This window comes from Podarcis vaucheri, assembly GCF_965113315.1.
Source record: "Podarcis vaucheri genome assembly, chromosome: 3".
Lineage (NCBI taxonomy): Eukaryota > Metazoa > Chordata > Lepidosauria > Squamata > Lacertidae > Podarcis > Podarcis vaucheri.
The window spans coordinates 1,730,197-1,747,288 of NC_138761.1; the positions used below are offsets into that span (position 1 = coordinate 1,730,197).

Sequence of the window (17,092 nt, forward strand, 5' to 3'; positions counted from 1 at the left end):
GTTATCTCCTGCTTTGACTACTGCAATACGCTCTACAAGGGCTACCTTTGAAGGTGACCCGGAAACTACAACTAATGCAGAACGCGGCAGCTAGACTGGTGACTGGGGGCGGCCGCCGAGACCATATAACACCGGTCTTGAAAGACCTACATTGGCTCCCAGTACGTTTCTGAGCACAATTCAAAGTGTTGGTGCTGACCTTTAAAGCCCTCAACGGCCTCAGTCCTGTATACCTGAAGGAGCGTCTCCACCCCCATCGTTCAGCCCGGACACTGAGGTCCAGCACCGAGGGCCTTCTGGCGGTTCCCTCCCTGCGAGAAGCCAAGTTACAGGGAACCAGGCAGAGGGCCTTCTTGGTGGTGGCGCCCGCCCTGTGGAACGCCCTCCCACCAGATGTCAAAGAGAAGAACAACTACCAAACTTTTAGAAGACATCTGAAGGCAGCCCTGTTTAGGGAAGCTTTTGATGTTTAATAGGTTATTGTATTTTAGTGTTTTGTTGGAAGCCGCCCAGAGTGGCTGGGGAAACCCAGCCAGATGGGCGGGGTATAAATAAATTATTATTATTATTATTATTATTATTATTATTATTATTATTATTATTATTATTATTACTATTATGATTATTACTATTATTAAAACAAGTCTTGTGGCATCCTGTGCCTTCTGCAAAGGGAACTTCTGACTGGCTAACTTTTTGGAGTGAGTGGGTGTCAGAGTTGCTCCCCGATCCTAGCTCACAGAGGATCACGCTAGCCAGCGATCATTAAGTAAAAGTCTTTATTGAGTTACAGTTTCCATTCTCAAGCTGCTGCGTGCAACTCTACGTCTTATGGTTAGATCGGCGAAGCTCCGTCTGAGTCTCCGCCCCTTGTGCACCAACTTAATATCCTAGCCCTGCTCCACCTTTTCCGCCTGACTGTTCTCCTCTGGGTCCCTCTGCCCCCCGGGGTCTCCTCCCTCCGGGACTCCTCCGACGCCGACCCCCCGGACCCTTCTGTCTCCTTGCGCCGGGCTTTAGGACCTGGCTCCCTCTCCGGGCTGCCTACTGCGTCACTTTCCTGTGCATTTGAACTTGGCGCGCGCGCCCAACCTTCCACTTTCCGTCTGGCCGTTTCTTCGCTCCCTGATGGAGGTGTGGCCACTCCTGACTCGTGCCCTCCCTCCTGTTGTGAGCTGCCAGCGCTTGATCCCTGGCGCCCTTCCTCTTCCCTGCTCTCTGGTGGTGACGCTGGTCCCGATCTCCAACTGCTCCCCTCTGAGTCCCCTCTGGCTCTATCTTCCTGGGGTGTCCCCCTAGGCTCCCCCCTTGCCCTGGCCACTGGTGCTCCTTTCTGTGAATCTTCTGATTCACTGGAAAGACTCGGAGATCTCGGGTCGTCGTCATCACTCATATTTTCTTCTGCCTCCTCCCCCTCACTCTCTGTTTCCTCCCTTGCCCTTGCCTCTGCTCCTGAACCCCTGACATCCATCCCCCCCTCGAAGCCCCCTCTTCCCCCCTCCCCTCCTTCCGGTGCGGGAGCTGGGTGCTGCTGTGTCAGGGGGACGAATGTCGGATACAGTTCGCTTCCCGTGGCGGGCCGCCATCTGAAGTCTTCCAGTTCTTCCTCCCTGCTCTCGTTGACGACGGTCACCTCCGCTTCCATCTCTGTGCCGCCGTGCTCGAAATCCGGGTCGTCCCCGAAAACGTCCATGTCCGTCTCTCCCTCGCTTCCTCCTGGAGGCGTCGCTCGTCCTGGACCCTCCAGCCACTTTCTGCGCCACTGCTCCTCTGGTCTATCGTCCCACCAATACGAGGGTTCTGAGGCAGATCCCGAGGGCGACCCCTCCGGGGAACGTGCGTCGCATGTCGGTTCCTCGTCCGAGTCGAACCCCCGGAACGTGCTGGCTGAAAGCGTGGGCGTGAAAAGCCAGTCGTCGAAAAAATCAGCTGGCATGGGCCTGTGTGGGAAGAGGGCATGAAACTCTTCTTTGAGCAGAGGTTCGTCTAGAGCGTAGCCTGGCACCCAGCTGTTGGCACTGGCCGGGGTGCCCTCCTTGGCGAGAAAGTATTCTACCCCCTCTTCCCCCCATCTAGAGTCCAAAATCTCTGTGACTTCGTTGATGCGTTCCTCCTGTGCCACTCCCCCTTGCTCGGTTCTCTCTCGGAGTGGACTTGGTGCCGTGCCTGGTTCCTGAAATCTGTGAGGTGCCTTGTAGGGAGTGAGCACCGATCTGTGGAACACCGGATGCATCCTGGAACCCTCCGGAAGCGCCAGCCTGAAAGCCACCGGGTTGACCTGCTCTTCGACTTGGTAGGGCCCCAGTTGCTTATGCCCTAGTTTCTTCTTCGCCAACGACCTGGCCGGCACTGCATGGGCTGCTAACCAGACCCAGTCTCCCACATGGATCTCTTCGCCAACCCTTCTGTGTTTGTCCAGCTCCAGGTGCCGCCGCAGCTGATCGTGGACCTCCTGCAACTCTGACGCGAACGCATCTGCTGTCTGCGGCTCCCCCTCCCCCATTCTTTCCAGTCCCGGGAAGGTTCTGGGGTGCCTCCCGTTGTTGGCGAAGAACGGCGTGACCCCCGTGGACACGTGCTTCGTGTTGTTGTAGGCGAACTCGGCGAGAGGCAGGTAATCCACCCACGTCGCAGGCTGTTGATTCGCATAACATCTCAGGTACTGCTGCATGATGGCATTGACCCGCTCCGCTTGCCCGTTGGTCTGCGGGTGTCTAGCCGACGCCAGGTTGATCTTGACGTTCAGGAAGCCCATCAGCTTCTGCCAGAAATTCGAGATGAACTGTCGCCCTCGGTCGGACAGAATAGACCGCGGCAGACCGTGAACCTTGAACACGTGGTCTATGAACAGTTTGGCAGTTTGCTCCGCCGTGGCCACCTTAGCACACGGAATGAAATGTGCCATCTTGGAGAACAAGTCCACCACCACCAGCACGGCCGTCTTGCCCCTCGAGCTGGGCAGATCCGTGACAAAGTCCAGGGCCACTCTCTCCCATGGTTCGAACGGAGTTTGCAGCGGTTCCAACAGTCCGGCCGGCGGTCTGTGCGCTGGTTTGGCCCTCTGGCAGGTGTCACACCTCGCCACGTAGTCCGCGACTTCCCCTCTCATTCCGGGCCACCAGAAGTCTCTGGCGACTAATTCCACCGTCTTCTCCTTGCCAAAGTGCCCGGCAGTGGGCGCGTCGTGCAGCTGCTGCAGTACCTTGGCGCGAAGTTCGTCTCCCGGCACGTAGATAGCCCCTTTACGGATGAGCAATCCATCTCGCAGCTGGAACTCGTCGGTCGCTGCCGTGCCCCTGTGCACTTCTGCCATCTTTGCTTGCGCGAAGGAGTCATCCTGCAACGCTCGTCGCACCGCGTCCAGGTCAACTGTTGCCGCAGCGCACGCCCACACTGTTGGTGCGAAGATGTGCATGGCGGCCGCTGGCGTTGCCTCCTCCAGATACTGCGGCTTACGGGAGAGAGCATCCGTCATGATGTTGGTGTCCCCCGGGACATACTCTATTCGGAAGTCGAAGTTCGCAAAGAACTCAGCCCAACGTATCTGCCTCTGGTTCAGGAACTGCGCCGTGCGCCAGTGCTCCAGATTCTTGTGGTCCGTGCAGACCTGCACCGTGTGCTTGGCGCCGATCAGGAAGTGCCTCCACGCTTTGAACGCTGCATGAATGGCCAGCAACTCCCTGTCCCAGATGGTGTAGTTCTGTTCGGACTTGCTGAGCTTCCTGGAGTAAAACGCTCCCGGCCTCCAAACCCCCTGCGGGTCCTTCTGCAGCAGGACTGCTCCCACGGCTCTGTCCGAGGCGTCTGTCTCCACCCTCATCGGCCTGCTGGGGTTGACATGAAGCAGCTGCTCTTCCGACGCGAAGAGCCGCTTGAGTGCCTGAAAGGACTGCTCCGCCTGCTCTGTCCAGATGAACTTCTTTTTCTTGGAGCTGAGCGTGTCCGTGATGGCCACCGTCTGCATAGCAAAGCCTTTGATAAACTTGCGATAGAAGTTCGCGAAGCCGACAAACCTTTGGACCTCCTTCTGGTTGTGTGGGCTTTTCCAATCCAACACTGCTCGAACCTTGGCGCTGTCCATGGCGAGCCCCTTGTCAGACAACTTGTAGCCCAGGAAATCCACCTCCGTCACGTCGAACTGGCACTTCTCCAGCTTGGCGTAAAGCCTATGCTGCTGTAGCCTGCTCAGCACTTCCTTGACGTGTCCGTCATGCTCCTGCTGCGATTCCGAAAAGATCAGGATGTCATCCAAGAAACAGACGCACGTCTTGTAGAGGAGCCCCGCCAACACGTGATGCATGAACGCCTGAAACACGTGGGAGCCATTTTGCAATCCAAAAGGCATAACTCTATATTCGTAGGTGCCCAGGGGCGTGAACATGGCTGTCTTCCACTCATCTCCTTCCCGCATGCGAATGAGGTTGTACGCCCCTCGCAGGTCCAACTTGGTGAACACGCTGCCCTTCCGTACCTTTGCGAGGAGGTCGTCGATTCGGGGCATGGGGAAGTCCGATGGCTTGGTCACACTGTTTAAGATGCGATAGTCCACTACAAGCCGTTTTGGGGCGTGTCCCGCTTCTTAACAAAGAATACAGCACTGCCCCCTGCTGCCTTGGACTCTCGGATGAAACCGCGCTCCAAATTATGATCTATGAACTCTTTGAGTTCCTGCAGTTCGTCCTCAGACATGGAATACAGCTTCCCTTTGGGCAGCGCCGCCCCCGGCAGCAGGTCAATTTTGCAGTCATATGGTCTGTGGGGGGGTAGCCTGTCTGCCTCCTTCTCGCAGAAAACCTCCAAAAATTCTGCGTACTTGTGGGGAACCGCTTGCAGCGTGCCTAGCGGCATCTGTGACTCCTCTTGCTCCCCTTCCTGCCGGGGCATGATGCAGTGTTCAGCGCAAAAGGAAGAGCCGAAGGTCAGCTGCCTCTGGTACCAAGCCAGCGCCGGGCTGTGCTTGTCCAGCCAACTCATGCCCAATACAATAGGCGTGTCCGATAGTTGAGTGACGTTGGAGCTGATGATTTCCCTGTGATTTCCAAGCCGCAGCACCATAGGTGGCGTCTGCTTCACCACTTGCCCCCCTAACAGCTCCCTGCCATCCACCGTGACAACCTGCAGGGGCAGCGTGGCAGGCAGCAACTGTATGGCGTGCCGGTCGACAAAGTCCTGCCCTATGAAGTCTGCATTGCTGCCTGAGTCGATGGTAATGGGCACGTCCATGGTGATTCCATTGGGCAGCTGGAGCGATGCGGTGAGCCTCACTACTGGCTTGGGCGGGAGGGGGTCCATGGGCTGTAAAATCTCTGGGGACTGCTTCACTGACACGTCTGGCTGGGCCCCAGTGCCTCTTCCTCCAGCCAGACTGCGTCGTTTCCCTGCTGTGGTTCTCCTTGCTGCGTTGCTGCAGTTACCATTGCTGAGGCTGCAGTGTGCTTGTGGAGCCTCCGGGGACACTCTTTCGCCATATGCTGTGGATCATCGCAGATATAACACTTCCTGTTCCCTCTAGGAGGCTTCGCTTTCACTGTTGCCGGTGTTAGGGCTCTGGCTGCTGACTGAGCCCTTGCACTTCCAACCTCCATAGGTTCCGCCCCTCCTCCTGGCGGAGGCGTGGATTGCGCACGCGCTGCTTCTCTGGGAAGGAAGGAGGAGCCCCTGGCTGGTTTGTGCCCGCTGCGCCCTTCGTCCCTGCTCCACGGACATTCTTCCAGCCGCACCCCCACCGCCAGCGCCCTCTGAACGATCTCCTGCGTGGTCCGGGGTCTCTCCCCCCTCGCAATCTCATCTTTAACCGAGTTGTGCAAGCCCTCCCAAAACAGGTCTCTTACAGGAGCCGAATCTCTGTCCCATTCCAGGGCACTGACCAAAGCGAAAAAGCGGGCATGGTACTGCCTTACGCTGGCCCTCCCTTGCTTCAGTCCATGTATCTGCTGCCGAGCAAGATCCACGTCAATGCTTGATAAAAAGCACCCATCCATCGCTTTAATAAAGGCATCCGCATTTTGGAGCGCCGGATCCTTATCCCTCCACAAATTGCGCAGCCATGCTTTAGCATCTCCATGCAAATGGGACATGATGAATCCCACTGTCTCTTGCTCATCTCTAAAGTCTTTGTTCAGCAGTTGCAGTGCACACATTACATCTGCTCTAAAGTTGGGGTACTGTTGCAGATTCCCATCGAAGTGAGAGACCAGACCGCCTGTGCGTCTCCCCAACCCAATTCCCTCCTGTTTGGGTGTCAGTTGCCCTTGCTTAGTAAGCACTTCCAACCTGACCTGGAGATCCCTGTAGGCGGCAGCTGCGTCCTCCTCTCTCTTCTTGGATGCAAGTGCCTCGGCATTCAGTCGAGTCACTGCTTCTCTGAGTTCCGCTATCTGCTGTTCAGCCGTCATGTTGTCTGCCGTTCGTGAGCTCGCTAGTAGGCACCCGCTTTCTCTCCTCTCCGTGAGGCCGTAGATGCCCACAATTTAGCAGACGGAGCTTACTGTCAGAGTTGCTCCCCGATCCTAGCTCACAGAGGATCACGCTAGCCAGCGATCATTAAGTAAAAGTCTTTATTGAGTTACAGTTTCCATTCTCAAGCTGCTGCGTGCAACTCTACGTCTTATGGTTAGATCGGCGAAGCTCCGTCTGAGTCTCCGCCCCTTGTGCACCAACTTAATATCCTAGCCCTGCTCCACCTTTTCCGCCTGACTGTTCTCCTCTGGGTCCCTCTGCCCCCCGGGGTCTCCTCCCTCCGGGACTCCTCCGACGCCGACCCCCCGGACCCTTCTGTCTCCTTGCGTCGGGCTTTAGGACCTGGCTCCCTCTCCGGGCTGCCTACTGCGTCACTTTCCTGTGCATTTGAACTTGGCGCGCGCGCCCAACCTTCCACTTTCCGTCTGACCGTTTCTTCGCTCCCTGATGGAGGTGTGGCCACTCCTGACTCGTGCCCTCCCTCCTGTTGTGAGCTGCCAGCGCTTGATCCCTGGTGCCCTTCCTCATCCCTGCTCTCTGGCGGTGACGCTGGTCCCGATCTCCAACTGCTCCCCTCTGAGTCCCCTCTGGCTCTATCTTCCTGGGGTGTCCCCCTAGGCTCCCCCCTTGCCCTGGCCACTGGTGCTCCTTTCTGTGAATCTTCTGATTCACTGGAAAGACTCGGAGATCTCGGGTCGTTGTCATCACTCATATTTTCTTCTGCCTCCTCCCCCTCGCTCTCTGTTTCCTCCCTTGCCCTTGCCTCTGCTCCTGAACCCCTGACAGTGGGTAAAGGCAGTCTAGAACAGTGGCATAGCGTGGGGGTTGCCGGGGGGCTCTGGGTGCAGAATTCTGGGGTGTGTGTGCAAACCACACACCCTCTGACCCCTGCAGAGATCCCTGAGTTAGCTCCGCCTCTGACTTCTGCACTCCCTTCTCCTCTCCTCTCCCAGGTCGAGGCCGCAGAGTGGCAGCTGTTCTCCATCTCCCGACTCCTACTCCTTGTACTGCTACCCCTGCACCTGGGGAGACTGCAAAGCGGGGGAGTCCTCTGGTCGCCCGCTGGCCAGCCCCCCGGCCCAGTCTCAAGCCCAGGGCTCTTCGTGGTCGGATCCGTGGCCGTACAGTGACCTGAGCGTGGCCACGGGGAGGCCCACCCCGCTGCTGGCGGGCAGCGACGCCAGCGCCCTCAAGAGCTACCGCAGCTGCCCTCGCCTGAAGCCTCCCCAGGCGCCCCAGAAACGCTTTGCCCCCTTTGGGGCGCTCAACCCTTTCTCAAACCCGGCCTCCTCCGAGTGGCTGGAGCCCCTCGAGTGGCAGAAGACCTCTTCCCCCGAGACCTTTGACCCCTTTGAGGGCACCGCTGCTTCCTCCTCCTCCTCCTCCCCGGAGGGCGAGCCCCGCTACAGCCCCGTGCCCCCGCCACGCCCTGCCAAGCAGGCCTTCGAGCCCCCCGAGCATGTCCCCCTCCGGATGCCCCTGCCGCCCTCCGTCACCTGTGGCGCAGAATTGGGTGCTGCCACCCGCCTCTATCTGGCCCCGGGGGTCATCGAGGTGCCCCCCGCCCGGCTCAGCGGGGACGGCTCTCCCTGGCAGCCCCCAGCCGACTTGTCCGTCCTGTCTCTGGAAGAGGTCTCCCGCTGCCTGCGTTTCATCGGGCTCTCGGAGGACGTGGTGAGCTTCTTTGCGCGGGAGCGCATTGACGGCAGCATCTTCGTGCAGCTGACGGAGGAGATCTTGAGCGAGGACTTCCGCCTCACCAAGCTCCAGGTCAAGAAGATCATGCAGTTCATCAAGGGCTGGCGCCCCAAGATCTAGAACCGGGTGGGGTGGGAGGAGGAGCCTGGGAGGTCCGCAGGGGCTGGGCCTGCAGGCGAAGGGGGTCGCTTTGCCTGGCAATGTGGGGAGAGGCCTCTGGATCTGTCGCAAGAGGGCAGTGGTGCTGGGGCACTTTGCGAGCGGGTCTCCCCCACCCCCAAGAGCGCTGGTGGGCAGAGAGTAGCAAGGGCATGAATGGCGGGAGGGCTGGATGGGTGAGCCTGAAGCATAAACCCAGTGGAAAAGGAAGGAAGGAGCCAGGAGGTTAAACGGTGGAACTCACTGCTGCAGGATGGCTTTCAAAGAGGATTAGACAAATCCAGGGAGGAGAAGGGAATCGATGGGGGGGCTCTGCTCTGCCCCCATGCTTAAGAGGCAGCAGTGCTTTTGAATGCAAGTTGCTGGGAGCCACAGGCGGGAAGAGGGCTTGTGTTCAAATCCTGCGTGTGGGGCTCCCATGAGGGCATCAGGCTGGCCACTGGGAGAACAGGTTGCTGGACTGGCTGGGCCATCGGTTTGATCCGGCAGGTTCTTATGTTGATGACGAAGGGTCTGAAGGAGACCTACGAGTGTTTTGGGCGACTCTGTCTGCCCTGGCCCAGCGCTAGCGCATTGGCCATTCCTGCATGTGGTGTCCGGTTGTCCAGTGTGGAGGAAAAGAAAGCAGTGCAAAAGTGGGCTGGGAGGAGAGTTGTGACGCAGCCCCCATTTCTCACCCAGAGCTCCACCTTCATTTGGACCAACGGAAGCCCCTCTGAGCTGCCCAGCTCCCATTTTTATTCCAGCAAACAGGCCACTCTTAGATCTGTCTCACTGCTGTGGGGCCGCCAGTTTGAAAGATGAGGCAGATGGGAGCCAGGGAGCTTTTCTGCGCATGGGAAACCGAGGCAGCCGGCGACTGTGGTGCTGGCCCTCTCCCCAAGCGAGGGGTCTTGTGGGAGGCAGTGCTTTAGGTCTACAGCGCGAGGGGCCTGCCCTCCAGCATCCGCTGCCCCACGGAGCCAGAGCCTCTCCACCCCAGCTGGTATAGCGGTGGGAGCTTCTTGTGGTTCGTCTAGGGCCCCTGTCATCATTATTTATGAAATTAGCACACTACGCTTCAGCAAGAGACCAGAGGGCAGTATACAGCCTAGAACACTAAATACGTAATAGTAAAAAAAAGAGCAATACCTTCCCACAACTGAAAAGGCCATAGATTTAACAGCCTGGGGGAAGAGTAATATTTTTGCCTGGCACCTAAAGATCTGGAGTGAAAGCACCAGGCGAGCTTCCCTGGGGAGAGCAGTCCTGATGGGGAGCCACTGCAGAAAAGGCCCCGTTCTCGTGTTGCTGCTCTCCGGACAGTTCTAGCGGAGGAGGAACACAAAGAAGGACCTCAGAGGACGACTGCTTTTTCCTACAGCTTTTTCCGAGCATTTTGGAATGCTGGCAAGGTGAGCACTTACCTGCCTGAATGCAATGTATGGGGGAATCTTGCTGCCTATGGAAGGGCAGCAAGCTTAGAAAGTTCCTGTCTTGAAAGAGGTGCCTTTGCTTGACGTTTGATGGGGGATTCAGCAAAAACTGCCCTTGTGGATTTGGCTGCATTGCACGGAACACTGAAGCTGCCCCTCTCGTGCCTTCAACACACAGACCCGCCCCCCCCACCTTTTAAAGCATGTCTCTACTGCCGTGAGGTCTAGAAGCTTAAAGAAAGTATGAGTGGCAAATTCTCAGCTACAAACTCTACGCTTGGGCAGTGCGACTGCAGATGCACGCAGTTCAAGAATTCCTCAGCAACTCCTTCATTTGCCCATGGAGAGGTTTGGGGGTATTTGCTGCCTGTGTCAATTTATTTTCTCCTATACCAAGAAAAAAGCACACCAAGAACTCTCTGGCCAGTATAAGTTTCAGTAGTGGGAGTGGTCCCTCCTCGCAAATCAAACGTAGAAAACAACAGGATATATTTATACAAATTCTTCAGACTTACACGATCGCTTAAAAATTAGGTAAGGAACCAAATGTTGTATAATACTGTTTTATGACTGTTTTATAATTTATGATAATTTAGAATTTGAATGTATTTTCATGTGATGTTTGATGCTTCCAGCTGATGAAGGTGAATACATCGAAACAGGGCCCCGTCCTGGTTTCTGATCCATAATTGACTTCTGACTTCTGCTCAGTGACTGAAACTAAGACCTTCACGTCAAATCTATGGACTAGCATGAACTTATCTCTACTTATAAACTCTTCTAATTCTGTAACGAATTATTGTTTTATACATATCCTTATGCATTTGAGTTTGTAAGCTCTATTTGAGTTTGTAATCCTTCTCAGAATACATACTTTTGAAGGGATTAGTTTTTGTTACAATTGACTATTGATTTGCGAGTAGGGACAACTCCCACTACTGAAACTTATACTGGCCAGAGTTCTGGGTGTGCTTTTTTCTTGGTATATTTAATAACAAGAACTCCAGCTTATTTAACGTTAATTTATTTGCTCCTGGCACAAGGCAGCCAGAGTCCAGCATGCCCCGCCCTGGGAAGGGGGCAGCTCACTAACGGCACTTTAGCACCACCTGTGGGCAGCTGGGTTGTCTTCATCCCAAGCGCCTCTTGTGAGCTGGTATGTTTCACTAATCCAGCCCTGCGGTTCAGCTCTGCTGCCTCCCAGCAGACACTCTCCGCATCACTCCCCCAAGAGTGCCGCGACTTATTCCTGTAACTTTTTAGTAGAGGACGGCGACTTCGGGGTTCCAGCCTGGAGGCCTGCAGCACGCTCGTCTTCGTTTCGACTTTAGCCACTGCCGTAGTCAAATAAATCAGTTTATTTAAGAAACCATGTTGTGCCCGGGATGTGATTGTTTAATCAGGTTGCTTTAGAATACCGGGTGCAGCACCAGCTATATTTGCGAGGGTTGGGGTGTGTGTGTGAAGGAGAAATGGGGACTGGCAGTGGGGCAGCCCAGGTACAGTCCCTGCCAGGGGCAGTGTGGGGGGTGTCAGGGGGGGGCTGCACAATTTTTGAGGGGGCGCAAACCAGGTGCCAAGGCAGTACGGCTCCTCTCCATCCACGAAGGGCCATGTCGAGTGGCCAGTCTCCCCCATGAAGGTGGGCAGCCGGCTCAGCACGTCGTCGTCCCCTTGCTCTGGTAGGAATGGCTTCGCCCTGGCACCATTGGCAGTGAGCGCTGGGCTGGAGCCTCCCTGGTACATGTGTGACCCCCCCTGCCTGTCCCGGGGCACTGGCAATCAACGCTACACCACTGGTCCCCGCCGGCAGGATCTGCATCGGATGTGGGGGGCAGAGACCTCCTGGAGAGCTGCTGCAAGGGGGAGTCCACAGTGCGAAGCTGAACAGAGCAGGGGGAGAGCCTTGGTAGAGGCGGCACCTTGGACACATATCCTGATGGCAAAGACTTCTGAGTTCACCCCTGGCCATTTAAGCCTTGGCAGCTGGAGATCTGCAGGAGCCCAGGGACAGCTGGAGGCTGGCAGAAGTGGATGGGGCCCCATAGCGGTGGGAAAACAGGACGCAGCTGCCTGGCCAGCGTGGTGACCCTAGGTGGGGAGGAACCCTATGAGCTGGGTAAGGAGCCACAGCAACCACCTTGCCATAGCCCCCCCCATTGCCATTATGACGTATTGCAGCCAAGCAAGGGGGGGGGGGTCGAGGGAGAACGGGAAGCCCTCCGCCCCCTCCCCACGAGAGCACAGCGCAATTCGCACTCGGATCGGCTTTGTCTACCCCCCTGGTTCCCAAGTACTGCAGACCTCCTGTTTTTCAAAAGCCAAGACATGAACCCCCTTGCTTTTGAAAATATTGATATATCTATGGCAGTTTTTGTTAGACCTGATGAAGAGGTTATATTTTCTGTGAATCCTCCGGAAAAACAATCTCTCAAAGGACCTGTTGATGGCATTTGACCATTGTATTGTGGAGAGTGTATTCACTTACGGTCTGCGTGTGTGGTTTGGGAGCTGCACAGCCAGGGAAAAAACAACGCTGTCCAGGGTTGTCAAGACTGGGGAGAGAATAACTGGGTGCACTCTTCCCACCCTGGATCAAACCTACACTTCCAGGTGCCATAAGAAAGCTGCAGAGATAGCGCAGAATAGTGTGCACCCCGGAAATGATCTCTTTCGGCTTCTGCCTCCTAGAAGAAGGTCTAGGGTTATAAAGACCAGGACTAGCTGCCTGAGAAACGGTTTCTACCAAATGCAATTCTGGTTTTAAACGAAGTATAAGGAGTCTCTATAGGAGTATACTGTATTTTAAAATGGGGTTTCAGAGTTTTTAGGGGGTTTTAGAATGTCTTATGCAGATTTCGTTGTGGGACAATGACAATAAAGATATTGTATCGTATTGAATCGTAATGTGAATGGTGCCATGGACCCCCTGGGAGGTTTAGGCAGACCCCTTGGGGAACCCCTGGCACTCCCCACTGAAGACGGCGTTCCTGCAGGGCAGGGCGGGTGGCCTAGATGACACTCTGGGTCACCCCTCCTCTAATTCCAGGGACGCTCACCAAATCAAAGCACTCTGGTCTAAAGGAGAAATTCGAAAAATTAGAATTATCGTGGAAAAGTTCCCTTATTTCCATAATCTAACTTGAAAGGTGAAAGTAATATATGAGATAGACTTGTGACATGCCAAGCGAGACATGTCAAGCCTTGATTTGTTATCATTGCAATGATCATGGCGTACAGCTTATGAAAACCCCAAATTAACAATCTCAGAAAATTAGAATATTCAAGGAAATCAGCAAAACAAGGATTGCAAATCGAGCAAGATTGGGCCTCTGAGAAGTAGAAGCATATCTTGCATTGCATGTCATGAGTCGATCTGATATATTAGTTCCACCTTTGAAGTTGAATTACTGAAATAAATGAACTTTTCCATGATATTCTAATTTTTTCGAGTTTCACCTGTATGCTGATGGGACTTCTCTGCAACTCCCCGCTAGAGGTGAAAATTCAGCCACAAATAAATGACCAGAGCTCACCCACAGAACAAGACACTGGGGTTTTATTGTTAGGGGTTCTTTGGGAGTGGGTCACGACCGCAGGCCAGTCCTGGGCCCAGAATCAGCTGCCGTTGGCCCGAGACCCGAAGCCGCTGGCAGGCTTGGCGGGGCGCCAGGCTGAGGCCGGGCAGAGAAGACCCTGGATTAATCGGAGGCTGACCTTCGGCCTGACGAGGGGGTCGGAGCCGGGGTTGGGGAGACAGTGCCTGCGCGGCTAAGGCACTTGTAGGGTTAAGACCCACAAACCCCTGAGCTACAGGCGGGAGACTCTCCTGCAGGCCTCCTGCCTCCCCCCGCCTTTCCCGGGGGTCGGACGGACGGTGGCGCCAGAGGCACGTTCACTTGTGGAACTTCTTGCTGGAGTCCTTGGCGTGGTCCAGTAGCAATTGGCAGGGCGTGAACTGGCTCCCGTAGACGTCCTCATAGTTCCTCATGCGGTCTACCAGCCGCTGGGCCCCGTAGTAGTCTGCGTACCGGAAGGGACCTGCAGTGAAAGATTGGGGGGGGGGATTAATAGTCATAGGGGGAGGCGAGCTCCTACTTTGTTGTTATATCTGTGTTTCAAGTTTGAATTGGCAAACCTCCCCTGGAAAGACTAATGTTTGGTGCAACCTGTCTGAGAAAATTAATGAGCAAACACCGAGATTCTATTTCATCGGAATTGAGAAAAGATGGCGTCTGCCACCCGAGAAGGACTTTTGGGTGGATTCAGCATAAATACAAGCGTGTGAGGACATATGGCAAATAAAAGACTTACCAGTTGCAAAAAAAAAAAAAAAAAGGGAGAGTCATACAAAGTTCACACAGAAGCATATTATTGCTCATTTCAGCTCGCCTGTGGAAACAACTCAGAGGCTATGAAAGAAGAAGGATAATAACAAGAAGGTTTAAAGAAAGGACTAGTGGACACTCAAAGCAGTAGAAATATGAGATGATTGGACCCCACTGAACTTGAAGCATGGGAACCCCCAACAAAAAAAATATAATTTGGCAAAATATTTGGACTTTATGATATGTATTTGTACAATTTGGAATATTCAATGTGATTTGATTGGATCTTTAAAATGGAAAACTTAAAATAAATTATTATTAAAGAAAGATTGGGGGGGTGCTAAGCAAGGTCTCCTGAGCAAGTGGGGACCCCTGCCGCCCGCAGAGGGCTCTCCCCGGAACTGCAAGTGTCCTCGCAGAGCCAACGGCTACAAGGTGCAAGACCGCCTCTCCCATAGGAGAACAGGGGAAGGGGGGCAGGAGAGACTCCCCATCTTGGTCACTGGAACAACTGGGCAACTAGACAGCCGCCCGCCCCCCCCCCAGGCTCTCCCCAGGGATCAAGGCATTTCCATGTGGCTGCTTCAAAAATCCTTCATGCCAGCAAAAAGGACTTATCAGGCAGCTGCCCTTTTTGGGAGACCCGTTTAGGGAAGCTTTTAATGTTTGATCTTTTATCAACTTTTTAATATTCTGTTTTTTGAATACTGGTGCTGGAGGAGACTCTTGAGGGTCCCATGGACTGCAAGGAGATCAAACCAATCCATTCTGAAGGAAATCAGCCCTGAGCGCTCACTGGAAGGACAGATCTTGAAGCTGAGGCTCCAAGACTTTGGCCGCCTCATGAGAAGAGAATACTCCCTGGAAAAGACCCTGATGTTGGGAAAGATGGAGGGCACAAGGAGAAGGGGACGACAGAGGACGAGATGGTGGGACAGTGTTCTTGAAGCTACCAGTTTGACCAAACTGCGGGAGGCAGTGGAAGACAGGAGGGCCTGGCGTGCTCTGGTCCAGGGGGTCACGAAGAGTCGGACACGACTAAACAACAACAATATTCTGTTGGGAGCCATGCCCAGAGTGTCTGGGGAAACCCAGCCAGATGGATGGGCTATAAATAATTATTATGATTATTGGGAGTGGGCAGAAGGCAACCTCTGCAGCCGACCCCAAGCTAGCAGATGAGATAAGGCAACCCTGTTAGCGCCAAGGCTGCTGCTCTCAGGCCCTGGTCAAAGATATATTGACTCGTTTTTGCAGCGCAGAGTTAACCTATGGAACTCCCTCCCACAGGAAGCTCTGGTGGCCACCAACCTGGATGGCTTTAAAAGAAGACTGGACAAATTCAAGGAGGAAGAAAGGGCTATTGATGGCCACTAGCCAGGAAGGCGGTTTTGGCTCCATGGTCAGAATCAGCAATGTTTCTTCATCAAAGCTGCATTCTTGCACTCAAATCCTCCTTGCTGGCGTCCCAGAATGGGCACCTGGTCAGCCCCTGTGAGAACAGGATGAGGGACCAAATGGCCTGTTTTCCTGCCCCAGCAGGCTCTTCTTAAGCCGGCCAGTTTTCCTCTGAACGGTAGACAGCCTAGCTGAGGACGAGGGAGCTATGACTGACGATACGCATTTAGGAGAAGAACAAAGGCGATCCTGGGCCTTCTTACCTCCCAGGCAGGGGGGGAAGCCCAGCCCGAAGACAGCCCCGATGTCCCCCTCCACGGGGTTGCTGAGGATGCCCTCTTGCAGGGTCAGCACCGCCTCGTTCACAAACCTGGACACCAGGCGCATCTGGATGTCTTCCTCCGAGGAGCTGGAGAGAGAGAGGGAGCTCAGAGACGGCCATCAGCCGGGGTGGGGGTGGGGGTGGGGAAGCCAGGCAGAAGGTCCCCGGGAGGCAGATGTTAGTGTTTGAAAAAGAAAAGGTTCTGACCTCCTTTTTACTCCTCTGCCTAGTCTCAGACCTTAATTGGCACAAAAGAGTCCTTGAGAAAGAGTATTCTTGCAGAGTATTGCTGCTTTTATTCTTGCGTCTCCACCCCCATCGTTCTACCCAGACACTGAGGTCCAGCTCTGAGGGCCTTCTGGTGGTTCTCTCCCTGTGAGAAGCCAAGTTACAGGGAACCAGGCAGAGGGCCTTCTCGGTAGTGGCACCCGCCCTGTGGAACGCCCTCCCACCAGATGTCAAAGAGAAAAATAACTACCAAACTTTTAGAAGACATCTGAAGGCAGCCCTGTTCAGGGAAGCTTTGAATGTTTGATGTATTACGGTATTTTAATATTTTGTTGGAAGCTGCCCAGAGTGGCTGGGGAAGCCCAGCCAGATGGGCGGGGTATAAATAATAAACTATTATTATTATTAAAAAGTTTTCTTCTCCAACCACGACCGACAGCTTTTACACACACAAAACACAACCAGCTTTCTACCATCCAACCAACACAACACAACCCTAACATTGACCACTCTATATATACAGCATCTCCAGCTCAGGGAGCAGCGGAGGGGAAAGGCCACTGGGGAAGTCGTGGAGCAGAGAGTGGCTGGATCAGCCAGGATTTCGAAGAGGGGCGCCGAGGGTCATCTAGTCCAACCCCCGGCAATTCAGGAGCAGTGCCACTCTAGTCCTGAACCCCCATACTGAATCCGACCCACTTTTGCACCTGGGTCCAGTTAGCAAACTCTGGGGAGGTATAATCATTTTAGTAAGCTAAGGTTTTAGCTTACATCCATGTGCAGTGCAATCGCATCTCAGGCAGCGGTTAAGTCACAAGGAAAAGCGCATAACTGAATGCTCAGAACTGCCCTGTGGCTCGTGGGTGAGGTGGAGCGCACTCCCGGATCTCAAGCCTTGCCCATTAAGTAAAGCAGGCAACTTAAAAGCTCTTTTTTGCACCAGCTAACCCCGAGGGGACCTGGTGCGAAGAAAGCTCTCAAGCTCACAACCTTGCCTGGATCTAACATGCACAGTCCCAACCAGTCTGCCTTCAACTGTGCATGGCTGAAATCGCACATGTCAAACACACATGAAGATACGATTG

The 17,092-nt window shown here is 54.5% G+C and overlaps 2 protein-coding genes across 3 annotated transcripts in view; one reads left to right on the forward strand and one right to left on the reverse strand.

The window, feature by feature from the left end:
- Window positions 1–12,516, forward strand: part of GAREM2 (GRB2 associated regulator of MAPK1 subtype 2) — a 41,785-nt gene extending 29,269 nt beyond the window's left edge. For both annotated transcript variants that reach the window (XM_082217464.1, XM_082217465.1), the window contains exon 6: window positions 7,413–12,516. In XM_082217464.1, coding sequence (XP_082073590.1) covers window positions 7,413–8,277 — 865 coding nt within the window. In that variant the 3' untranslated portion in view covers window positions 8,278–12,516. The remainder of the gene's footprint in view (window positions 1–7,412) is intronic.
- Window positions 12,517–13,272: 756 nt separating this feature from the next.
- HADHA (hydroxyacyl-CoA dehydrogenase trifunctional multienzyme complex subunit alpha) overlaps window positions 13,273–17,092 on the reverse strand; it is a 34,612-nt gene continuing 30,792 nt past the window's right edge. Inside the window, exons 19-20 of the mRNA XM_082217511.1 lie at window positions 15,721–15,866; window positions 13,273–13,772 (exon numbers count right to left, since the gene is read on the reverse strand). Coding sequence (XP_082073637.1) covers window positions 13,627–13,772; window positions 15,721–15,866 — 292 coding nt within the window. The 3' untranslated portion in view covers window positions 13,273–13,626. The remainder of the gene's footprint in view (window positions 13,773–15,720; window positions 15,867–17,092) is intronic.